A 27,092-nucleotide genomic window follows, 5' to 3' on the forward strand; every position below is an offset into this window, starting at 1 on the left:
CCCAAAGTGTCGGCGCCATCTTGCGGAGGCAGGATCGGCACCGAGATCAAACTCGAACGGGCTGGGGTCCTCTGAGTCTTGGAGGCTCCCAATGACAATTCCGTGGATTCAGCTATGCAGGTAGGCCTCAGTTCTTCCACACTTTTGTATTGTAATTTTTTCTGAAGTTGAGGTTTAGATTTTTTCACATTAGTTGCCATAGTAAATCACTGTTATTTAAACAACTGTAAATATTGTTTTTAACCACTTTTATGCTTTTTTAAAACCGGTTATTTAGTAATCCAGCTGGGGAAAGGTGGAATACATGTCTTTCTTCTATGCCATCTTGCCACGCACCCCCCCCCCCTTCTGTCTCTTTTCTGTAACTTTATCTTTCTCTTCCTGTATTTTATGTTTAATGAGCTCTGTTTTTTCAAACTTTTTTTTCTTTTCTCTGGAGAGGGCTGGTTCTACTCGACCAGCCACTACTCCATCACGTGACTCCTCAGCATAAAATACACTTAATAGGATTATAAGCTATGCATGAATTAATAGTTAATTTTTTCCACTTCCTGATGCATTTATAGATTTTTGAGCTTTCTCCTGCTTTGTTTCATTTACCTTCAGCTTTTGAAGTGCATTCTTTATTCATTTGAACTAAAAATCCATGGGTAAGGTGGCATGACTTTTTCTTTGAAGTGGGCGTAGCTGGGAAGATAAAGAGACTTTGAACAGGATAAAGAGCCAATAAAATATGAAAGGGGAAGAATTGTTCTTTAAGGATCTTTGGGAAACAATAAGTGTACTTGAACTTTGCCAGGCATTCACACATGAGACATCTTTTGGGCAAAATCTTCCAGCTGCTGCAGATATAACTGCAACATCAAAGCATGGCAAGCAAAATACTCTTAAAAGCAGCCATGTACCTCAGTACATTTCATTCTGGCCAGATTGTTACTGCAAAATAATCAACATCTGACGGTTCCCTTGAAATGGCTACATCTCTGCTTATGCAAAAAAAAGTACACTTCAGTCCTTTTTATCTTAGCAGTGGCAGGCAAGCTGAGTGAGCATAGGTGTTTGCAAAGACCTATTAAGGAATGGCTCTTAGAAAACAATAATAGGATTGGACAGATTAATGAAAGGAAAACCATGTTTGACAAATCTTTTAGAGACTTTTGAGGTTTTAACTCGCAGAACAGGAGAATAAACTAGTGAATGAAGTAATACTGTGGTTCTCAACCTTTTTCTTTCCACTCACACACCACTTTAAGAATTCCCTATGCCATAGGTGCTCTATGATTAGTAAGGGATTGCATAAGGTGTTAAGTGGGTGGAAAGAAAAAATTTGAAAATCAGTGTTTTAATTGTCCCTCATTGACTTGTTATGTGCATAATTACATCTTCTTTGGCTTGGCTTTGCAGATGAAAATTTATGGAGGGGAATGTCCACGTTTGCTGCAGACTTGTTGGTGACTGACAAGTCCGATGCGGGACAGGCAGGCACGGTTGAAGCGGTTGCAAGGGAAAATTGGTTGGTTGGGGTGGGTGTTGGCTTTTTCCTCCTTTGTCTTTTGTCAGTGAGGTGGGCTCTGTGGTCTTCTTCAAAGGAGGTTGCTGCCCGCCGAACTGTGAGGCGCCAAGATGAACTGTTGGAGGCGATATCAGCCCACTGGCAGTGGTCAATGTGGCAGGCACCAAGAGATTTCTTTAAGCAGTCCTTCTACCTCTTCTTTGGTGCACCTCTGTCTCGGTGGCCAATGGAGAGCTCGCCATATAACACAATCATGAGAAGGCGATGGTCCTCCATTCTGGAGATGTGACCCACCCAGCGCAGTTGGGTCGTCAGCAGCATGGATTCGATGCTTGCAGACTCTGCCAGCTCGAATACTTCGATGTTGGTGATGAAGTCATTCCAATGAATGTTGAGGTTGGAGCGGAGAGAGCGCTGATGGAAGCATTCTAGGAGCCGTAGGTGATGCCGGTAGAGGACTCATGATTCGGAGCCAAGCAGGAGCGTGGGTATGACAACGGCTCTGTACACGCTGATCTTTGTGTGTTTCTTCAGGTGATTGTTTTTCCAGACACATTTGTATAGTCTTCCAAAGGTGTTATTTGCCTTGGCGAGTCTGTTGTCTATCTCTTTGTCGATCCTTGCATCAGATTAAATGGTGCAGCCGAGGTAGGTAAACTGGTTGACTGTTTTGAGTTCTGTGTGCCCGATGGAGATGTGGGGGGGCTGGTAGTCATGGTGGGGAGCTGGCTGATGGAGGACCTCCGTTTTCTTCAGGCTGACTTCCAGGCCAAACATTTTGTCAGTTTCCGCAAAACAGGACGTCAAGCGCTGGAGAGCTGGCTCTGAATGGGCAACTAAAGCAGCATCGTCTGCAAAGAGTAGTTCACAGACAAGTTGCTCTTGTGCCTTGGTGTGAGCTTGAGGGCACCTCAGATTGAAGAGACTGCCATCCGTGCGAGGATGCAGCCTTGCTTCATGCCGTTGTCAATGGAGAAGGGTTCGGAGAGCTCATTTCTGTATCTCACCTGACGTTGTTGGTTTCCGTGCAGTTGGATAACCATGTTGAGGAACTTTGGGGGGCATCCGAGGTGCTCTAGTATTTGCCAAAGCCCTTTCCTGATCATGGTGTCAAAGGCTTTGGTGAGGTCAACAAAGGTGATGTAGAGTCCTTTGTTTTGTTCTCTGCACTTTTCTTGGAGCTGTCTGAGGGCAAAGACCATGTCAGTAGTTCCTCTGTTTGCGCGAAAGCCACATTGTGATTCTGGGAGGTCATTTTCGGCGACACTAGGTATTAGTCCATTAAGGAGAATCCTAGCGAAGATTTTGCTTGCAATGGAGAGCAGCGTGATTCCCCTGTAGTTTGAGCAGTCTGATTTCTCGCTTTTGTTTTTGTACAGGGTGATGATGAAGGTCCTGAGGCAGCTTTCCTTGGTCCCAGCAGAGCATGAAAAACTCATGCAGTTTGTTATACAGAGGTTTGCCGCCAGCCTTCCAGACCTCTGGGGGGGATTCCATCCATACCTGCTGCTTTGCCATTTTTCAGTTGTTCAATTGCCTTATATGTCTCTTCCCAGGTAAGGACCTCATCCAGCGCTAGACTCAAGGGTTGTTGAGCGAGCTGGAGCAATGAGCTCTCCGAACCCTTCTCCATTGACAATGGCGTGAAGCAAGGCTGCGTCCTCGCACCAACCCTCTTTACTATCTTCTTCAACATGATGCTGAAACAAGCCATGAAAGACCTCAACAATGAAGACGCTGTTTACATCCTGGATCGCATGGATGGCAGTCTCTTCAATCTGAGGCGCCTGCAAGTTCACACCAAGACACAAGAGCAACTTGTCCATGAACTATTCTTTGCAGATGATGCCGCTTTAGTTGCCCATTCAGAGCCAACTCTCCGGCGCATGACATCCTGTTTTGCGGAAACTGCCAAAATGTTTGGCCTGGAAGTCAGCCTGAATAAAACTGAGGTCCTCCATCATGACTACCAGCCACCCCCCCCCCCCCACATCTCCATTGGGCACACAGAACTCAAAACAGTCAACCAGTTTACATACCTCAGCTGCACCATTTCATCTGATGCAAGGATCGACAAAGAGATAAACAACAGACTCGCCAAGGCAAATAGCACCTTTGGAAGACTACACAAAACAGTCTGGAAAAACAACCACCTGAAGAAACACACAAAGATCAGCGTGCACAGAGCCATTGTCATACCCACGCTCCTGTTTGGCTCTGAATCATGGGTCCTCTACCAGCATCACCTATGGCTCCTAGAACGCTTCCATCTGCGCTGTCTCCACTCCATCCTCAACATTCATTGGAATGACTTCATCACCAACATCGAAGTACTCAAGCTGGCAGAGTCCGCAAGCATCGAATCCATGCTGCTGAAGACCCAACTGCGCTGGGTGGGTCAGGTCTCCAGAATGGAGGGCCATCACCTTCCCAAGATCGTGTTATATGGCAAGCTTGCCACTGGCCACCGAGACAGAGGTGCACCAAAGAAGAGCTACAAGGACTGCTTAAAGAAATCTCTTGGTGCCTGCCACATTGACCACCGCCAGTGGGCTGATATCGCCTCCAACCATGCATCTTGGTGCCTCACAGTTCGGCGGGCAGCAACCTCCTTTGAAGAAGACTGCAGAGCCCACCTCACTGACAAAAGACAAAGGAAGAAAAACCCAACACCCAACCCCAACCAACCAATTTTCCCTTGCAACCACTGCAACCGTGTCTGCCTGTCCCGCATCGGACTTGTCAGTCACCAACGAGCCTGCAGCAGACGTGGACATACCCCTCCATAAATCTTCGTCCGCGAAGCCAAGCCAAAGAAAAGAAAGAAGAAATAGCAGGTGGTCCTGCTTGAAGCAATACCACACTCCAGAAGATACTGCTGCAGTTCTGCGCTCATAAACGTGGAACCCCTGTCAATATGGATGTAATTGGGGTACCCAAAGAAGGCGAATATGCTGTGCAGGGCCTCTATAATTGAGGAGGCCGTCATGTCCGAGCAGGGCAGAGCAAACGGGAAGTAGGAGTACTCGTCGATGGCTGTAAGAATGTAGGTGTAACGGTTGGTCAACAGTAGGGGCCCCTTGAAGTCTATGCTGAGGCGCTCAAAGGGGCGGGTGGCTTTGATGATGTGGGTGTTCTCTGGATGGAAAAAGTGGGGCTTGAACTCAGCGGACACTGGGCAGACTCGGGTCATGGAGCAAATCTCCTCGACCATGTAGGGGAGGTTGCGAGATTTGACAAAGTGTGCAAACCTAATGACCCCTGGATGACAGAGCTCCTCGTGGAGTTTCTGTAACCTGTCAAGTTGCATGTTAAAAGCAGTGAGGGAATCAGTACACAAAAGTATCACTGAAGTTAAAGATCAACCACAATCTTATAGCTTGGAGGAGCAGGAACAACAAATTAAACTGCATGAAGCTGCTCCTTCTACTCCAATTAATATTTGAGTCTGAAACCCATATATCAACGCTTACCCTGAGAGTTGTGCTGTCATTCGGAACATTACAGCCTCCACCACTGGCAAATTGAAGCAGTTCTTCCACTTCGTGGCCTGCTCCGCTGGAGTTGTGAAGTCATTAGCTCCATCCCATGCACTTTGGCCAATATGAGTGAGTGGGCCTTGCCCCCTCATATCACTTGAGAAGCTGAATTGCAGGAACTCAGGGAAGAAGAGGAACGGGACGTTTAAGTGGAAGAAGAGAAAGAGGAAGTGAACTTACAAGATGGAGAATCATCGTGTTTAGTTTTGATAAGTGGTACCTTGTGTGATGCGCTACTCTGCAAACAAACAAGCTCAAACCACGAAGGCTGTACTACAGGCTTTAATTATCTTAAAACTTGCACACAAGGTTCAGTATCCCTTCTGGCTCCATGTGCTCTACTGCCTACACGAGGGCCAGTGTGAGCCTTTATATGGGGCCGATGATTGGCAGGGAGTAGGTGGAGCCAGCCTCCCAGGTTACCCCCTGCAGTAGGCTGGCAGGGATGCAGACAGGCACAGACACTCCAGTGGTTGTATCACTACACCTTACTTGTCTTTATTTACTTGCATCTCTTGCACCTTTCAAAACTAGTCTGATGCTTCTTACTGATCAGAGATAACCACATCAACCTTCTACTGACAATACAAAAATAAAATTTATCAATAAATGCTTACTTTAAAAATAAATTGAGGTTTGATCATACAAACATATCATTCTATTTGTACCTCCATCCTTTGCTTCTCCTATTGCTTCCATGAGGTGCCTTTCTAGCAGATGTTGACCTTCAAGTGCAACACCAACTTGGTTGTGTATGACAACCAGTATTCCTAACTGTATTGTGTCTCTAACACTATTCTCCACACCAGTTTTATTTTACAGGACCTATCATTCTTAAGAAAGGGGTAACTTGCCTGGATAGCAGAAAAACTATATCTTGGTGCCTGTGACAATGAACATTTAAATTTAATAAAAACAGAAATGCTGGATTTATACAACAGGTACTCTGCAGCCCATCTTCTCAATCCTCTTACAACTCTTCATTTGCAAGACTGCTTGTGAAAGGCCCTCCTCACTGTATCAGGTGTAATGTTCAAATTGATTATCAACGAACACACATGACATCCCATACAACCCTGATATTCTTTTTCCTGCAGGCCAGGCAGAATTTCTATTCATCATTAATTGTATTCAAGAAAAATATATGTACTGTACGCAAACAAGAGAAATGGAAACAAAGAAAGAAATGGAAACAAACTGTGCAATACAGAAAAAAAAATTCAGTGAAAACTAAGAGTCCTTAATGAGTCCCTGATTGAGTCTGTTGTTGAGGAGTCTGATGGTGAAGGGGCAGCTGTTCCAGAACTCAGTGGCATGAGTCTTATGGCACCTATACCTCTTTCCTGATGACCTGAGATGTGTCAACAACCTTTTGCAGGGCTTTACACTGAGGTAATATTGCCCCCATTCCTCATAATGTGGCAATAATCTTGAACTGTCTGAACATCAGACATCATCACCCTAGTGTCCACTAAGCGGTGGAAAGGCAGAGAATGCTATGAAAGTGGCCAGGATGCTGCTGGAGAGGGCTATGCCTCATAATCAGAATCTTGTTTGTAAAACCCAGTCTTCTGCAACATATGGAGGGATAAGGCACAGTTAGCAAAATACCTTTATAGCGCCAGCGAATGGGACCAGACCCCGTGTCTGCATGGATTTCCTCCAGGTGCTCCAGTTTCCTTCCACCGTTCAAAACGTACCGGGAGTGTAGGTTAATAGGGTGCAAATTGGGTGGCACAAACTCGTGGGCGGAAATGGCCTGTTATCATGCTACATGTCTAAATTTTTTTAAATTTAAAATAACCTGAGATGTATGGAAAATCTACTTCCAATGAATATGTCATTCTGAGCAACATGGTGGAGAAGGACAATTGCAGTCAATAAGATAGTCACATACAATAAAAAGAGATGCCAAAGATGTCCTGAAGCTGTGCGTCGGAAACACAGTGTAGGTGGTCCTCATCAGATTGTCACCAGACTAGCAGAAGGCCATAATGTGTGGACACGCACACGTTTGCCACACTCCCCAGCATACAGATCATATGAGGTCAGAAAGAAGATGGAATGCTCCAAGTTGGAGAATTTTCAATAATCTTTTGAAGCTCCCTTGTGAAGTCTCTCTTTAATGCACCTAATGATCGTGTGAATGTTATTTGAATGGAGAAGGTAACAGGCTCAGTTTGTTTTGAACAACCAACAAAAGGTAGAGGCAAATCAATAGGTGGAATGGAGTGGCAGGTAGGTTGACTACAACAAGTACTAACATGAGCTATATTTAGACATTACCTATTCAGATTCATCTTGGTTGGAGCATGAGAGTGTTGATTTGGTGCCTAAATTTGGTTATTACTGGCTACTTCATTGGAACAGGACAAGCATTTCTCAGCTATTGTTATGTCTCTATTTCACTCTAATTTTCTCAGCACACTGCATCCAATTTGTGGGCACTATGGTGACTGTTTCCAATATGTCATCAGGCACACATACAGTGTGGAGAACAATTCAGGGCAGCTGATATACTGATAAGAGAATCAGAATGTGCTATTGGAAATTTTCAGAGAAGGGTACTTGCTGATTTGAAGGCATTGTAGGCAACTTAGATTCAGTGCTCCAACTAATGCTGTCCATTAACCTCATCTATGAGCATCTCCTAGGCAATGGGAAGTTCATCCTCCAGATCCATTTGAAGGGATCAATCAGTTGCAGGTTAACTATACATTGATTTGTAGCAAGTGTTCATTCTTCTAAACTGCAGAGAATATATAATCACTCATCCATTCCTCATACACAAACCATCCTCTCTTACCGACATAACAAAATGGAGAATGCACATGGCTTGTAGTGGGCTAATTTTTTCTTGTATATCTGTAGGTGATTGGATGGATTTTTGGAATCATGATTCTCAATCCCACTATGACCAAATGAGACAGGCTTAAACACTTAACTGATCATTCCTGTTCATCATTTTCATGTTATATGGAAATCTTTCAAAATTAATGCCAAATTCTACAACCTTGCACAGACAGTAAGAGCATGACGGCTCTCTCTCTCTCGATAAAGTCAATTCTATTCTCATATTGTTTCCTAATTGTCCTTCAAATTATTTTCCGTCTACAGGTATCATAATCACCCCATGCCTGAAATAGTTGTCCCTCAGATTCATCATGTATCTTTTGCCCTTCTCTCTGAATAACCTGATGATGAGAGCAGCTTCCCGCTATATACTCTGTTAAATAGCCATGATCTTGCATACCTCTATCAAATCTCCTCTCAAATTTCTTTTCTCCAAAGAGATTATAGAATCTTCATGTCCTCCATTAAGATCAATATTTTCTGAAGTTACTTTTGTATTCTATAATCTCTATTTACGTTAACCATAAAACTACCAGATTGTTGTAGAAATCCATCTGGTCCTTCAGAAAATCTACCATTCTGATCTGCATGTGTGACTCCAGACCCACCAATGTGATTGACATGACTGCCTCCTCAGTGGAGGAACACTCATGGATGGAAATTAAATGCTGGGACTGCCAGCAACATCCACATCTCATAATGCTGGGATTGCCAGCAAGGTCCACATCTCATGATGCTGGGATTGCCAGCAAGGTCCACATCTCATGATGCTGGGATTGCCAGCAAGGTCCACATCTCATGATGCAAAAATGAAAAAAAGATCACGACAGCCAACCTAACAAATATCAGATGTGAGTTTCAATTTCAACCCTAGTGTCAGCTCATATTTCACGTGCTGTTTTATTCAATAAAGAGAGATCAGCACAACTGGAAAGAAAGGAGAGGGACAATGCAACAGAGTTCATGAGAAGGAAGATACACAAGGAGGTGGGAAAATTGCATGCAAGATATTGTGTGTGCAGCCACAAATGATTAACATTGAAAATCCATGGATCCTTGTGAAAAGGTAACTGCTGGGCAAAAAAAAAGAATAGTAAATGGTTTGGGAAGCAGGCTTTTGTGTGGGATTGATCTCGACGGGACATCTGAAGAGAAATGCGATTGCAGTCTTGGTCTGTTTTATAGTTCTCTCCTTAATGCTGTCGTTGTCAGTTGTCCAGTTAAGGAGAAGAAAGACTGAAGTACTTCAAAGCTTTATTTCTCTGAATTATCCCAATTCAGCATTAAAATGTGGTGGGCCTAAATTCGTTAACACAACTGGATCAAATCCCAGATTTCCCCTGTCAGGAAGAACAGCAATCACATGAGGGACAGCAGAAGTTAATTTCAATGCAAGAAATAATGTCAAATTTATGCAACATCAGTTTACTAAAAGATATATTTGTTCTGTGTATGGTTTGGTTTTGCAGCAAAAGAAATCACAAGGACACCAGTGTTTGTTGAGAAACTGCAGAATACAGGAGTGGCAGAGGGCCACCCAGTCAGATTGGACTGCAGAGTGATGGGAATGCCACCTCCCTTTATCTTTTGGAAGAAAGACAATGAGACAATCATGCCTAACAGAGAAAGAATAAGGTTTGTCTGAAATCCAATGTACACCAAGGCAATACAGCTGGCTATACATAAATCACTTGGTAAAAATATTTGTTTGTGTTCCCTTACATCCATGCATTGCTGCTAACTCCCCCAAACATCCAGGTTTCAGCAAGGCATGTTTTTTAATAGTTCTGGGAGTTAAACAAGTCCCTGAGCACTTTGTAGACCCAACAAATTGTCAAAGAAAGTGGTCGAGACTCACCCCTCCAGGAATTTCATTGGACTCAGAGCCAACAATAGATTCGATGTAGACCTACCAAATGCATTCAGAGCTTCTCACTGTAACATCACAAAGATGTCCTCATGTAACACAATAATAACTCAGTCATTGAAAAAAAATCACTGATTGAAATAAGTTTGAGAGAATGTTTTGTGCAAGATATTACTTTGTTTCAGATTGCGGCAAAGTAATTATTTCACAATATGACAGTGTATTAATAAATACAAGTCCCCCCTTTGCTTTCATGAATCGTGGAAACATAGAGAACTGAAAAGGACCGTGGATAGCCCACCTTGACCATTTGCCACATTAGAACAGAATGTTGCTACATCTTTCAGAACTGTATTCAAGAACCTGTGTAAATGCCTTTTAAAGGTAATAGCATCTCCCTGTATTGCCTCCTCTGGCAGCTCATTCCAAATGTTCATGCCGACTGTGTGAAAAACATACACAACTGTGCCCACTAGTTTTACACTCCCCTTCCCTCGAAAAAAGATACTGACTGTTCTTAGTTAGCCCCTCAGAAATTTGTACACCTCCATCAGGTCATCTCTTCAGCTGCTGAAGTTTGAGTGAAAATGAGCCCATCCAATTCAATCCTTCCTCTTTACTACAGCCCTCCATTCCAGGCAACGTCCTAGTGAATTTCTTCTACAATTTCTCTATTGCTATGACATCCTTCTTGCAGAGTGGTGATCAGAACACGTGCACAATACACTACAGTCTAATCAATGCTTTGTACAAATGCAACAGGATGTTCTAAGTCAGTGGTTGTCAACCTTTTTCTTTCCACTCACATACCACTTTAAGTAATCCCTATGCCATCAGTGCCCTGTGATTAGTAAGGGATTGCTTAAAGTGGTATGTGAGTGGGAAGGGAAGGTTGAGAATCATTGCTCTAGATCCAATTTTTATTGAAATATTTTGCTTGAGAAAAAATGTAATTGGCCCATTTTCTTTGGAGTTATGAAACTGCGCACATAATGAGTCAATTAAGTATGATTAAAACAGTTATTTTAAAACATTTTCTTCTCACTCACATACCACCTTAAGCAATCCCTTACTAATCAGAGCACCTATGACCTAGGGAATACTTAAAGAGGTGTGGGAGTGGAAAGAAAAAGGTTGAGCACCACTGTTCTATGTCTTGAAATCAATGCCTCAACCTGTTAAGGTAAGCATACCAAATGCCTTCTGCACTATCCTGTCCACCATGTTACAACTTTCAGGGAACTATGGATTTGCTTCCCAAGGTCTCTCTCTACATCAACACTCCAAAGAACCCTGAATAGAATTTGGCCTCTCAAAATGCATTGCCTCACACATCTGGATTTGACTCTTTCTGCCACTGCTCTGCCCCACTTTCTAGTAAATCTATATCATACACCTCTGCCAATTTTCATGTCATCTGCAAACTTACTAATTATAACCCCCTACATTCTCATCCAAGTCATTTGCACATTGTTCCTTATTGTGTGCCTAATAACGAGTCAAGTCGGCGTGAGGTAAACCAAAGACTATACTGAACACAACCAAACAGATTAGACATTGTAGAGCGAGAGACAGAAAGAGCCAAGTGTGGCATCTGTTCCCTGTCAATACTTGATTCACGGTGCTCATGCAATGCGATTGCCAGCGGATGCAGAGCAACCAATGGTAGCAACTGCCCACATCCCCTTTCTTGAGCTGTCCCCCGCATGTCACAGTGAATCTATATACCTTTCACTAGTGCAATAATATATACATTCAACCCAGTTCAGTCCTGGTATTTTGGGTTGGGCTTACAGACACGCCCAGCACATGTTTTGTAATAACCCTCTGCTGATGTGGAGGCTTGGGGCACCTTGTCCTGATTGTCTCTACTGTTCATAGTCTCAGAGGCATCGTCCATCACCTCTCCTGTGATTACCAGGGGACTATCGTCGATCCCGGGCTCACGTTCCAACTCCACAAATGCTGATTTGTCTGGGTTGGTTTGAGATGAGGGTGGCTCTCTTACTGGGAGGATGTGTCATTTGTTCCTTCTGATATTTTCCCCCTCTTGAATGAACCAGGCATGACCTTGAGTTTCTGGCAGCACAGTTCCACAATACATGGGTGGTCGTAATCTTGTGGTGTCTGCATCCTTACAACTTGCCCTTCAGTCAATGGGACGAGCAGCCAGCTGGTTTTATCATAAAATTTCTTTTGCCTCAGCCTTTTCTTTAGCAGCTGGGTCTTGACGTCTTCGGGTCCTTTGGTTGGGGCTCCAGAAGTCTCCTTGCCACTGCTAGGGTAGACCTGGTCTTGCTCGACATTAACCACCGGCTATCTGTGCAGCAACTTCCTCTACGGTGCGCATGGGGTGATGCGGTCTCTTCAGGGCTACGTTGAGGTCTCACAGATTTATACAGATTTGAATCTCCTGTCCGTCTTTTATCTTGGCCACCATGGAGGACACCCATTCGGTGTTCTGCATTCTGTCCAGCTTGGCCTTGACTTTATCCTTCATTGCTACTGGAATGTGGTGTGCCAGCTTGACTATGGGTCTTAACCATATGGAGTACATCACCAGCAGCTTCCCAGTTCATCTTTGTAATGTTCACTGTATTCAGAAAAGATCTTCTGTGAGAAATCATCCACGGAGGGGCTTATCTGATGGACCTCTGTGCTAAATGAGACAAGCTCCACATCCAGGCACGCACTGAAGCCTAGCAGAGGCATGATGTCCTCACGGACCATGAAGAAGATTAGCACGTGGAGCCCTCTTTATATGAAACACTGCAGCCGCACCATGCCGTTGGTCTGGATTCTGCTGCCTCCATAAGTCACTAGGCTCATAGCCTTGATGCATGGTTTGACTTGTTCTGTCTTTCTCAGCAGGTTAAATGTCCTCAGAGACATGCTATTGCATTTGGCCCCTTTGTTGACTTTCGTTTCAGCCATCTTGCCATTGACTTCATGCATACAAAGGTCTCATTGTTACCTCTGATCCGGGTTTCTGCTGGGTTGCCTGCCATCCTCATGGTGAGCCTGTCGATGCAGTACTCATTGTCAGGGTTGCTCCCTCTCTGCTCCGGTTCCAAGTGGTCGATGGTTCTTCTGGGTCTGGTCCATGCAGTGGTCTGATGCTTGGATCTGCAGCACCTGCTGAAGTGGTTCCATTTTCCACAGTTCCTGCACTGCTGGCTGAATCCCAGGCACATCTCCCTTCTCGGCATGTGGCCTCCTCCACGGTTGCTGCATCCTGTCCTAGGTGTGGTGTGACCTGGCTGGCTTGACTGGCTCTTCCTTCTGGCCTCCAGCCACTGCCTGCTCGCTGGTCTCGCCTGTATCGCGTTGATGCTTGTGGCCTGCTGTTGTGGAGAGGCCAGCCTTTTACTCTTTTCCTCAGTAGTTTTGTATGCCAAGCACATTGCAATGGCCTTTGCTAGTGTTAGTTCACTGTCTCACAGAAGTGCCTTCTGCATACTGTTATCACAAACTCCACAGACCATTCTGTCTTCAATTAGTTAGTCGCAGAGTGTGCAGAAATTGCAGGTTTTCGCCCTGAGTTTTAAATTGCTAAAATATGAGTGTATCGAATCACCAGGCTTTTATTCTCTCATGTTGAATTTGTGCCTTTCCATTATCACATTTCTCTGGGAGTTGCACATTTCTCTAAATTTATGCTTTAGACATTCAGGGTCCTCTCTCAACTCAGCTAGGCTGATAACGAGTTTCACATCACACACTTTACCTGCGTACACAACCAACCTTTCCCTTTCAGTGGGTTCCAGGCCCACCAAATTTAACAGAGTGTACACCATGATGTGGACAGGCTTGTCGCTCTGTGCTGCCACTATAAATATGTCGTATTCTTGTTTGAAAATGTGCCAGTTCTCAGACACATTTCCATCAAACACAAGTGGGTTGGGCTGTCTGAATCCATCCGCCATTAAAAACATGGTTGTGCAAAACGTATTTGCATTTACTCACTGTGACCGATTTTCGATTGGAAGGCTTCAGGCTTGGGACGCTCTTGATCCCACTTCTGACACCATGTTCAATATTGTGTGCCTAATAACGAGTTGAGTCAGCGGTGAGATAACCAAACAAAAACTTTACTGAACACAACCAAACTTGCTAGACATGGTAGAGATAGAGAGAGCCCACAGCGGGGCATCTGCTGCGTACCAATACTCAATCCAACTAATGTGCCCTCAGGGTGCTCACGCGTGAATGGCGCGCTGTTGCAGGTATGATGGCTGCAATGCTTTTGCAGCAAGTGCAGAGCAGCCAATGGCATCAGCTGTCTACATACATATGAACAACAAAACACAGCATAGATCTGTGTGATATTTGTTCCTGATTTCTAATCAGAGAAACATCCCTATCAGCTTGAAAATTTTGGATCCAGTTCACTAACATGCTGAGAACCCCTTGGGCCTTCTGCTTCTGGACTAGGCTGCCATGTGGGACCTTATCAAAAGCCTTTCTGAAATCTATTTTCAACATCTAACATCCAGGCTTTATCAGACACTTTGGTTACTTCCTTACAAATCACAATTAGATTTGTGAGACATGATCTCCACTGACTCCTCTTAATCAATCCCTGCCTTTCCACATGAATATAAATCCTTTCCTCAGAAATCTTCCTTACCACAGAAACAGGGCTCACTGACCTGTATTTGCAGGCTTCTACCTACAGCCATTTTTGAATAAAGGGGAAACATTAGATATCCTCCAGCCTTCTGATTCCAAATCTATGGTTTGCAAAATTGCCTTACTTCTCTTATCACCTTGTGATAGATCGCTGGGGATTTATCCACCATAATGCCCTCCAATGCTTCTTCTACCTCCTTCCTGATGCACAATATCAATGTACCCCTCCCTTAAATCTCCAGCCTCCACATTCTGCTCTCTGATGAATAAGGTGGTATTCATTTCGGACCTCATTCATATCCCCTGCTCCATAAGTGGATTACCCGGAAGAGGACCTACCCCTGTGTCACCTCCTTGCTTCTAATATAAAAGATTTTACTATTCTCCTTAATCCCACTTGGAACCATAGAACACAGCAAAAAGGCCATTTGGCCCTTCTAGTCTGTGCCTAAACATTATTTCACTAGTCCCATTGACCTGCACTCAGTCCATAACCCTCCAGAACTCTCCCATCCAAGTATCTATCCAATTTATTCTTAAAATTTGTTTGACCCCGCATTCACCATGTCATTCCACACTCCCACCACCATCTGAGTGAAGAAGATCCCCTAATGCTCTCCCTAAACTTTTCACCCTAAAGCCATATCCTCTTGTATTTATCTCTCCCAATCTGAGTGGAAAGAGCCTATTCACATTTACTCTGTCTATACCCTTCATAATTTTGCAAACCTCTATCAAATCTCCCCTCATTCTTCTACACACCAAGGAATAAAGTCCTAACCTATTTAACCTTTCTCTGTAACTTGACCCTTGAAGACCTGGCAACATCCTAGTACATCTTCTCTGCACTCTTTCAATCTTTATGATATCCTTCCTGTAGTTAGGCAAATGGAACTGCACACAATACTCCAAATTTGGCCTCACCAATGACTTATATAATCCCACCATAAACATCCCAGCTCCTATACTTTGATTTATGAAGACCAAAATGCTAAAAGCTTTCTTTACAACCCTGTCTACCTGTGGCACCACTTTCAGGGAACAATGTATCTGTATTCCCAGATCCCTTTGGTCCTCCACACTCCTCAGCACCCAATCATTTACTCTGTAAGTCCTACCTTGGTTTGTCCTTCCAAACTGCAAAACCTCACACTTGTCTGTATTAAATTCAATCTGCCATTTTTCCAGCTGGTGCAGATCCCTCTGCAAGCTTTGAAAACCTTCCTCGCTGTTCACGACGCCTCCAATCTTAGAGTCATCAGCGAACTTGCTGATCCAATTTACACATTATCATCCAGAACATTCATATAGACAACAAACCACAATGGTCCCAGTACCGATCCCTGAGGCACACCACTAGTCACAGGCCTCCAGTCTGAGAAGTAACCATCCACTACCATTCTCTGTCTTCTCCCATTCAGCTAATTTTGAATCCAGTTTACAACCTCTCCATGGATACCTAGTGTCTGAACCTTCTGAACTAGCCTTTCTCGTGGGACCTTGTCAAAGGCCTTAATAAAGTCAATGTAGACCACATCCACAGACTTTCACTCATCTACTTTCTTGACAAGGGAATTTCATGGCCCTTTTTTGCCCTCCTAATTTCTTTCTGAAATTTTCTCTTTTATTTCCTATGAACTTTAAGTGATTTGTTTGATCATTTCCTAGATTTGATTTATGCTCCCCTCTTTTTCCTTAACCAGCTTACCATTACTAAACCATTAGCCATCTTACAAATCCTGAAACTTGTATATCTTTGCTTTTTGTCCACCAGGGACATACTGACTCTGACTATCCAATTTTTAGAGGCTTCCCACATTTGAGGTGCTACATTTACCTCCTGGCATCTACTCCCAATCTACCTCTCCTCACCTCCATCTTACATCATTGAAATCCTCCGCTTGAGGCTCAACCCTCAAGAACCAACTTTATCTTTTTCCACGACTACCAAACTATTCCCAAAGGGATCCTCCACAGAAACCAATCACTGATCCTTATAGTGAAGTGACAGCCCTGTCACCAGCAGGGCTCTCTACAAACTGTTTCAGAAAATCCTCGAATGTATTTTGTGAAATCCTTCCACCTTTGCCCCTTGTACTATGGCAAACCCAGTCAAGGTAGAGAGATTGCAGACATTTATAAAAATGTTACCTGGGTTTCAGCATCTAGATTACAAGGAAAGATTGAGCAAATTAGGTCTTTATTCTTTGGAGCGTAGAAGGTTGAGAGGGGATTTGATAAAGGTATTTAAGATTATGAAGGGGATAGATAGTTGATGTGGATAGGCTTTTTTCCATTAAGGGTAGGAGGGATTGAAACAAGAAGTCACAAGTTAAGAGTTAAAGGGTAAAAGTTTAGAATTAACATGAGGGGGATCTTCTTCTTTCAGGGAGTGGTGGCTGTGTGGAATGATCTTACGGGAAAAATAGTGGCGACAGGGTCCGTTTTGTCACTAAAGGAAAAATTGGATAGGTATATGGATGGGATGGGAATGGAGGGTTATGGGCAGGGTGCAGGTAGGTGGATTTAGGTGCGAACTAGAAGGGCCAAATGCTCTGTTTCCGTGCTGTAATTGCTATATGGTAATATGGTTATAATATTGGAACAGTTAAAATATCCGACTATTACATCTCTATTTATTTTACATTCTTCTGTGATCTGCCTCCATGTAGTTTTCTAATTCCTGCACACTATTGGGAGGCCGATGATATAATCCCATTATTGTGTTCACCCCTTTATGATTCCCAAATTCTAACCAGATAGCCCATTAACTGATCCTTCCAAGATATCCTTCCTAAACACCATTGTTATGTTCTCCCTTATCAGTAGTGCAATCTTTTACATCCCCATCATTTGATGATGTCTGCGTGCCAATTAGCCCAGTGTGAAAGGGACATAGGGGAATCCTGTGATAAAGTAGTAACATGTTGATTACATTTTGGCATGAGTGCAGGAACATGAAGAAAACAAAAGATTAAAAAGAAATAATAAACTTTGCCAACCTATATAAATATCTAAAGGACTGTGGGAAAGTGACAGCAGGAAAGAGAGATGGTGGGTCTGCCAACCCAGAATTTCTTGAGGCAGAGAAACCCCTCCATGAGTGCTCCGTGCAGACATCTCTGCTGCATGGAATTCTGGGAGGGCAAGTCTGCCATCACTCTTTCCCACAGTCTTTATAAATTGTGTGCCATTGCCGTTATTGCCGCCAGGACTTTCCCACAGTGTTTATAAATTGTGCGGCTATACTTTCCCACGGTCCTTTATAAATTTACAACAGGGGCTGAAGGGCTCATACTGTACTGTACATAAAGTTTAATTATGTTATAATTAGGCATGATTAATTTTGTTTAAATACAAGATCAGATGTCACCAGTGGAGGATAGAATCCCTTATCCTTGGGGATGCCTTGTGATTAGTGTGAATGAACATGGAGAACCGGTTAACAGTGGTCCAGTGTGAAAGGCAAAAATAGCTTCCTTCACCAGTTCACTGAACAGCCAATCGACTGGTTAGTTAGTATTGAAAGAGCTTTTATATGAAGCCTCCTCACCCGCCACACTGCCATTCTGGGTCCCACCCTACTGCATCATCAGATTGGACCCTCCCAAATATCACCAGTAATCCTCCCTGCAAGGATAGTGATTCCCCTATAGATCAGATCCTTGGACATGTCATTCTTGCCCCAGTTGAGATCGTAATGATCGAAAAGCCCTCCCTATTGCACCATCCCTTTCTGTCCTACCTTCCAATTTCTTTTTTTCATCATTGTACCAACTCCCTAAATTCCTCTTACCCATGCCATTTGTACCCTTCTGATCTCTGGGTGCTCACCTTTCCCTTTCAGAATGTTTTGTGCCCACTTTTGAAACATTCTTGAACCTGAGACAGAGGAAGGTGACATTCCATCGTAGATTCTTACTCTCAGCCAGAGAAAGGACTCTGCCCACGTCTGAGTCTCAGGTCCCCTATCACTACTGCCATCTAGACTTTTACTTCCTTGCTGTGCAGTAAATCCAGTTGAAGAGACATCAACTTGTTGCTGCTGCTTCTTCTGGGAGACGGTCACCGTAGTGGTATGCTCCATCCCACGCAACACTACCCAAACCAGTGTGTGAATGGGAAGGAGCCACCGGGGACTCCTGCACTGTTCTGCCTCAAAGTCACCCACCTCCACCTTGCTGAACCTGCAGAGAAGCTCCTATCTATGACACCCCCTGCTGCCTGTCTCCTCCTTAGTGAAAGCAGCTGCCACTCCAACTTTTCCATGCATTCTGAACTGCAGCTGAAGGCATGAGGGATGTATAACTTCTACCTGGTCACCCACATTTCAGGGAAGGAGCACATCTCTCCAGTGACCACCATTTCCAACCCTCTAGTAATTGCTGGGATAAAAGAAGAGGGAAGACTCTTCCTGGCCAAACCGGCTAAGTTCCTCCGAATTTCTGTGTTTCTCCTGCTTTGCCATAGCTTCTGTTCTTAGCCCTCACGCTCAGCACTTCAACCTCACTTGTTCATTATTTTTCTAAAATGCAACAAACTTACTGTTGAAACATAACTGAAACCTTATTTATGAGTAAAACTTTAATTATTGTTTAACCTGGTACATTTTCAGAAAGCATATTGTATGAATTGCCTGTTGTATCTGACTAAATGTTGTATCTAACTAAATTCATGCATTACCTTACCCAGCATGCACCGCGATACTACAGGCTACGTCTGCCTTCTGGTCCAGCCAACCAAGAAGGAGGATGCCGGCTGGTATACAGTGTCAGCGAAAAATGAGGCAGGAATCGCATCTTGCACGGCTAGACTGGATATTTATGGTATGTATCTGAGTGGTTTGCTGCTTCACAATTCTAAGTAGATTTGTCAATAGCGATTCTGGGCAGATCAGTAAATTAATTCTGTCACCGTACCTTGGTTCCACACTAACTCTTAACCTTTCTTAAGAAAATCTGACACTGCTTTGAACTTTACAATTGTCATGGGCATGGAGTCATACAGCACAGAAACAGGCCCTTCAGCCCAATGTGCCAACCATCAACCACCCTATCTCCAAACTCACCCACTAGTTTGTGGGGATACATTTTGATTTCCTCTATCCTTTGAGGATTATTCCATTTTGGATTTACCACTTACGCAGCATAGCTCTAACTTTACATTTCTGCTGCTTTGTTTTGGATTCCTTCACCAAAGGAACAATTCAGATTTCAGATTTGTTATCAGACATCACATTTTTCCTGCAGACGCAGCAGAATTACCACTAATGCAAAAAGTAAACTGTATACAGCATAAACATGTAAACAAATAACAGAATTGTAAACAGATAATGAATGTGAACAAACTGTGCAATACAGAGAATAAGAGAAAATCAATAAAGTGTACAAGTAAGAGTCCTTAAATGAGTCTCTGAGTTTGTTGTGGAGGAGTCTGAAGGTGGAGGGGGAGCAGCTGTTCCTGAACCTGGTGGTGTGAGTCTTGTGGCACCGATACCTCTTTCCTGATGGCAGCAGCAAGAACAGAGCATGTGCTGGGTGATATGGGTCTTTGATAATTGCTGCTGCTCTCCGACGCAGTGTTTATGTCTAACCTTAACTGATAATTCGTCAAAAGCCCTCCTCGATCATCCCATATTTCCTATGTTCAAATCAAGGTCTTATTTATGTTCATACGTCTCTCAAAGGACATGTCTTAAGCTTAGTTTAGGGGTTTTACTAAAAACATAAAAGTGCTGGAACTCAGCAGGTCTCATAGCTTCCATAAGAGATAAAGATATAGAACTCATGTTTTGGGCCTGAGCCCTTCTCCAAGGTCTGTGTAAAAAAATCAGCCAGGCACATATATTAAAAAGGCTGATAAAAAGGAAGGAATGGGAGGGGAAGGAGAACATCAACAGACAAAAGGTGTTAATTGGATGATAAGAGGACAATAGAGGAAAGATGAGATTTTATTGTGGAGGAGGGTTGTTTTTGGCTCCGTGGAAGGAGACAGGGAAAAGGTAATAGAGAGGGAGAGAGAGAGAGAGAGAAAGAAAAGGAGACACAGAGAAAGATATGGGGGGAGTGGGGGGGAAGGTTATTGCTAATGGAAACTGTTGATGCCATATGCTTGAAGGGAGCCCAGGCAGAATATTGTTCCTCCAATTTGCGGGTGGTCTCAGTCTGACACTGCATGAGACCATGGTCAGATATTTTGGCAAGGGAATGGAGCAGGGAACTGAAATGGGTGGCCACCGAGAGAGCCACGGCTATTGTGGCAGACAGAGCAGAGCTGCTCAATGAAGTGATCTCCCAGTCTGCGTCCAGTCTCTCCAACGTAGAAAAGACCACAACAGTAGCACCAGATAAAGTAGATGACCCCTACAGTTTCACAAGTGAGGTGTTGCCAGGGTTTCCGGTGTCATACCAAACCTTCGCAAACTCCTGAGGAAGTAGAGGTGCTAACGTGCTTTCTTCACAATCCCATTGGTGTGTTGGGTCCAGGAAAGGTCATCTGAGAAAGATCCTCTGAGATAGCCAGGTAGCTAAAGCTCAGCAAACCTTGGACGTCGCTCGAGAAAATTCTAAACAAATGGATTTATGTACATTTGCAAAGGCAAGGACTGATCAGGGATAATGAGCATGTCCATCTGTGTGGGAAATCACGTCTCACTAATTTGAATGAAATTTTTGAAGATGTAACTAAGGTCAATGAAGTTATGTGACATGTATTTGGATTTTGGTAACACTTTAACAAAGTCTTATGTAGTAGGCTTATGCAAAAGTTTAGACAGGTGGAATCCAAGATGAATTGGCTAAATGGATCCAAAATTGGCTTGATGACATGATAGAATAGCAGTGATGAATACCTATGGCATATTGCCCTTCATTGACCAAGGCACCAAATATAACCTGTTGCAACTTTGGCTGGTCCACAGCTGGATTATTTCACACAGCTCTGGTCACCACACAAAAGGAAGAATGTGATTGTACTGAAGAGAGCGTAGACATGCACCAGGAGGTAGCCTGGATTGGAAAACATAAGTGAAAGAAGGATTGTGTCAGCTAGGATCATTTTCCCTGGAGGCTGATAGAGGTGATAATTATGAGAGGCATAGATATTGGAGGTAGTCAGAATCTTTTTTCTCATGGAAAGGGTATCAAAAACTAGAAGCCAAGGGTTTCAACTGAGAAGAAAATTTAAAGGGGATCTGAATGGAAGGTAGGGCTGGATTAACATAGTAGCGAAAGCAGCATGGGTCCCGCATTTTAAATGGCCTCTGCACTTACGACAGGTCCATGAATTATGAACTTAAACATTTTTGTTTTCATCCTTGTGCAGCAGCTTTGAGAAACCACACAGATTGTCTGTGTTAATAACTCCAATTAAAGATGATAATTGGCTAAAATCACTAACCTTAAATTTAACATTAGTGATTTTAACCTATTATCTCCTTTAATTGGGGTTATTAACACAGACTATGGGTAGGTTGTACCGCGTGCCGTTGCAGGCTGCACAATTATTGGGAAATAACATATGAAAGCTTAAAGGGGTAGTTATAACCTTACTTCAAGGATGTAACATCCCACTTGAACGGTGGGGTGGGTTGGGGGGGGAATGCCACTGTCCTCACGTTGGCCGACTGCCTCGTTCCTAGCCCCGACCAGCTGTCACATCGCTCTCCCCCCCTCTCTCTCCCTTCCTCTCTCCCCCCCCCTTTCTCTCCCTCTCCCCCTCCCCAACTCTCGATGCAGCAGCAGGGGTTCAGAACTGCCGGAGTTCACCGGAGCGCTGCTCCGGCACCTGGTCTTGCAGCTCGCAGAGATGGCTCAATCCGGGCACAATCCCCCACACAGCTGGAACCACTCTGCCAGTGTCAGCGCCAGGGAAACACAGAGTGGTTCCAGCTGGGCAAAGAATTATGTGTAACAAAGATGCTCATTGGTCCCGTATTGAATCAGCCGCCACTGTAAGTTTTAACAGGAGGGGAGCAATTTCAGTGTGAATGTAAGTGCTTCCCCCCTCATTGTTTATGCACAATTTCGGAACCCTTAAAATTCACACTACAGGCCCCACACTACCTTAATCCAGCACCGGTGGAAAGTTTTTCCAAACAGGCAGCGATTGATATCAATAATTTACTGTGAGGGGAGGTAGCAGAGTCAGATTTAACAACTATATTTAAGTGGCATTTAAGGCAGGCAGGCATGGAAGGATATGGACCTAATGCAGGCAAATGGAATTATTGTAGGTATCTATACTGTATAACTTCATTCTTCTGCCAGTATATCATAACCACTGAATTACAGAAACTACGAGGAAGCTTTGCTGCTCAACCAGACACAACAAATTGCAGGCATAATGTCAATAGAATCCTGAAGCATTCAACACAGAAGCAGGCCCATTTGACCCATCCCTACTATGCCAGCTGTAACAATAATCTCATTACCGGTCCAACGGTTTTTTTTAAACATTATAATTGTACTTGTGTCCGTGACCTCCTCTGACAGTTCAATTCAAATATTTATCACCCTCTGTGAGAGAAAAGCTTCCAATAGGTGCGCACTAGGAAGAGGCTGATATGAAGTTGTTCCTTCCTGACACTTTTGATTAAGTGAAGCTGGGAGACGAGAAAAATATTTAAATAAATTATTGATATGGACATTAAGTAATCGTTAGAACATTAAATCAACTTCTGGAACTGCAGTCTATTGCTTTACTATTGTCGGGCTATGTGGGAATAATATAATTGGCCTATTTTTACTACTGCCGTTGAACTGAATATTTAGTTGTATAGCACATTTTGGAATGTTGCTCCAAAGTGCAGTTCACCAATGAATAAAAGAATACCCAAAGCACAAAATCAACAAATGCAAAAGATGAGACACTGGACAAGAGTCACCTCACAGAAAAGTGAAGGGTTGGAGAAACACATGGACGACGACCAGCTGTCTAAACACGCTGGTGCGACCGACTCAGCCCCATGTCCTACGATCTGGGAGGGCATTGCCATTCCCTAGACAACGAGGCCAAGACTTTTATCTGAGGGGAATCAATACAAATTCAAAGCTGATCATCATTTCTTAAAGCTGCGGCCATTAAAATGAGTAGGTAGTAGTAAAAAAAATGAGATAACACTCTTAGAGACTGGTGCATCATTAGGGTAAAACACAAGACACCTTAGTCTAAACATAATTTAGACTAGAAACATTACCTATAATTACCTAAATTACAAGCTAAACTAAATTTATTATGCATAAAAATACTCAGTTGCAATTATATTAAAAAAAGGAAATACCTGTGCTATGATAACTGCCATGTTTCCAAAATACATTTATAGCAGCAAGAAGCATTAATAGGGAAATAGGTATCTCTACGAAAGAGAACTGAAGCGTTTGTTTCATCTCTGGTCAGGTGATAAACCAGCCCTACTCAGAATATCACTGTATCACAAAATTCTCCTTAACACTGCCAAGGGTCAAATTGACTCTCTTTGTCGTTGCAGCTCAGTGGCATCAGAACATCAAACACCAAATGAAGGAAGTACCATCTCCAAGCAGTCGACATGCTGTTCTTTTCAGCCAAGGACTGGACTTTAAATTTGCTTTCCCACCAGTAGACTCCCCACAGTCTCTAGCCAGAGAAAATGTAATGGAAAGTGAAGAACTGTGAAGTTTCTGATGAAGTTGCTTCATTATATTTGCTTCTGCAGAACTTAGAACATTAAACATAATAGATTGCAGATGATCGTTGACATGTTTTTTTCTTGCAAATGCTATATGCAACATGGATGACATAATATTTTATTAGAGTATAGCCCCTACAAAGAAGCAATATGACGATTTCTAATATGATGGCAAAATGCTATTCTTGAATGTAAAATGTTAGCAATGTCACAGTTAAATTAAGCCTAGTAATCAAGGCAAATTAGATGTCAATCACCAACAGTTTTTTGAACAGCCATTCATTTTCTGTTTTGCAGAGGCGTTCAAAGCCAATGTGATAAGGAAAAGATGATCAGTGTTATTGGGGGTTATATGAAATGTTTGGTTCTGGCAGGCAAGCCGATTTTTTTCACTTACATACAGCTCACTATAGCTTGTTCATGCTCCACAAAACCAGTGCATAGCTTATGTTTCTTCATGATAATTTTCCCCTACTGCTACAATGAATCAAGTTGTTGGCACCAGTTAAACCCTTTGACTGCAGTGGACAAATTTTCTTGTGTTTTTGTGTTCCTTTATAACAATGCAAATTACTCTGTTCTTTGATTGTCTATTAAAAAGGTTAACTTTCATTCAGAACTTCTCTGTGTGTAATTTTCACTTTTAAGCATGAAACAGCTAATCACGGAGGTTTATTGATGATGGAATTGCTGTTATTCTTTTCCTTTAACTGGTTTGATTGGTATCAAATTAGCCACAGGGTGACTTTATGATGAGTGAAACATCCTCTCCATCGTATTCTAAATGAACAAGGGGCACTTTCACCTCAAAACATCATTGTTTTTGGATCGACTCAGAAGAGCGCTTCCAGTAAGCTCATGAATAAATATTAATTTCTGCATACTAGGTTGTCACACACACCTAACTTTCAATGCACTGAGTATGGGAACTGCTCCAAAACAGCAGTTCATTCCCTTTTTTTCAGATATTTTTCACATGGCATCATGTGAAATAGAGCTTTAGATTTTTTTTCAGGCTGTTTAGTGATTTCCAGGGGCTTCCCTGATTATGCAGAAAGAATGGATCTTTGGCTTGGGTCAAATATTATAATGTAAGCTTGCACTTGTAAAGAAACAATGGATTGTTTATCTTGTGAATAAAGTTTTATTTATTCTAATAAGTTTTCAAGTGGTGGATTTGCATAGACTGACATTAAAGAAAAAAACATAAAATGCAATTCCTAAAATTAAAGTACATGTCGTATTTCTCTCTGCTCAGGGAAATGAATTTCAAGTGCTCGAATAACTAAGTGGTTCCATTTTCATATTCATGAGGAAACAAGAAATCAAAAAAGGATCACGTCGGGAACTTCTCGACCCTGGGCAAGAGCCAATTTTTTTTTTAAATCCACCCTTTTCCTTTTCGAAATTTATGGACAATCCGATTATGACATTGACTGAGAATATGGCCACAATTTAGGGAATTATTTGGCTATCTTAATGTTTCTCTTGCTTGCCCTATTATAAAGAATCATCTTTTTTAACCTATTTTGGATGAAAGTTTATGGAATGGGTTGGACTGGGAATAAAAAAATTTAAGGATCAATATATTTGAGGCAATTTCATGTCATTTGAAGAATTAATAGTTTAATTCAACCTTCTTAATTGGCATTTTTTTAGGTATCTACAAATTAGACATTATGTTGTGTCTAAATTCTCTAACTTTCCTTGAATTTCCAATAGCAATGTTCTTGATTTATTTTTTGATTTACAGTTTTCCAATGGTGGATCAATAGCAATTATTAATAACAATTTGATGGACCTAAGAATATGTTCAGGGACAGGAATCAAGAATGAATGGGAATGAGACTTGATACATCAATTCCAGATGAAAATTGGGATACCAGGCTCAAGCTGATTAATAATTCTTCATTCTGTGCACAACATTGTTTAATACAGTTTAAAGCTGTACATAGAATACATATGTCCAAAGTTAAACTATCACCTTTTTATCCTGATGTTGATCCACTGTGTGATACATGTAGAATTTGTGAGGCCTCTCTGGATCATATGTTGTGGGGGTGTCCAGAACTACAAGAATATTGGGAACAAGTCTTTAAAACTCTAGCACAGATTCTTTGAACCGTGTCCTTTTATTGCTTTGTTTGGTTATTCTCTAGAAGATGTGATTTCTTAGAATTGAACTCAATAAAGACTTCATTGATGTTCAGATGAGCAATTGGATAAGATGGAAAGACATCATTGCACAAACTCATATGCAATGGTTACAGGATGTTACGTCTTGCTTAAGTTTGGAGAAAATTAGATCTAATGTTAAAGAGATCATGGTTGAATTTGACAAGATATGGGGGCCATTTATGGACTATGATCCTAATTTGATGACTTAAGCAGGGGTGCTCTGGGGGTTTTCTGTCCAATGTCTGAGACCCGATACTTGATTCTTTACTATTTATTTGCTGGTGACCATGTTTAATGGGAGGGGTTAGATTTGTATGGGGGGGGGGTTCATTTTTTTTTCTTATTTCCTTTTTCTTATTTTTGTTTTTTTTTTAACTAGAAGAGATTAGTTTATTTAGATAATCTCAATATTAGAATATGAGGTCAATTCTCATAAGGATTCAATTTTTTGAGAATTATATAAGACAATGTATAATTGATATGTGACCCATATTCTGTATTGAATTAGATAAAAGCTATATAATTAATATCTAAACCAGTGGTTCTCAACCTTTTCCTTTCCATTCATATACCACTTTAAGTAATCACTATGCCATAAGTGTTCTGTGATTAGTAAGGAATTGCTTATAAGGTGGTATGTGGGTCAAAAGAAAAAAGTTTGAAAACCACTTTTTCAATCGTACCTAATTGACTCGTTATGTGCACTGTTTCATAACTCCAAAGGAAATGGGCCAATAACAATTTTTCTCAAGCAAAATATTTCAGTAACAATTGAGTCTAGAGCAGTGATTCTCAATCTTCCCTTCCCATTCATATATTACCTTAAGCAATCCCTTACTAATC

The 27,092-nt window shown here is 42.4% G+C and overlaps 1 protein-coding gene across 5 annotated transcripts in view; it reads left to right on the top strand.

Annotated features, from left to right (window-relative positions):
• The window catches only part of mypn (myopalladin), a 301,418-nt gene extending 276,187 nt beyond the window's left edge, over positions 1-25,231 (top strand). For all 5 annotated transcript variants that reach the window (XM_069900832.1, XM_069900830.1, XM_069900829.1 and 2 more), the window contains 3 exons: positions 9,375-9,540; positions 19,097-19,230; positions 23,892-25,231. In XM_069900832.1, coding sequence (XP_069756933.1) covers positions 9,375-9,540; positions 19,097-19,230; positions 23,892-24,058 — 467 coding nt within the window. In that variant the 3' untranslated portion in view covers positions 24,059-25,231. The remainder of the gene's footprint in view (positions 1-9,374; positions 9,541-19,096; positions 19,231-23,891) is intronic.
• Positions 25,232-27,092: the final 1,861 nt, after the last annotated feature.

The sequence above is a fragment of the Narcine bancroftii genome, chromosome 10 (assembly GCF_036971445.1).
Source record: "Narcine bancroftii isolate sNarBan1 chromosome 10, sNarBan1.hap1, whole genome shotgun sequence".
NCBI classification, from domain to species: Eukaryota; Metazoa; Chordata; class Chondrichthyes; order Torpediniformes; family Narcinidae; genus Narcine; species Narcine bancroftii.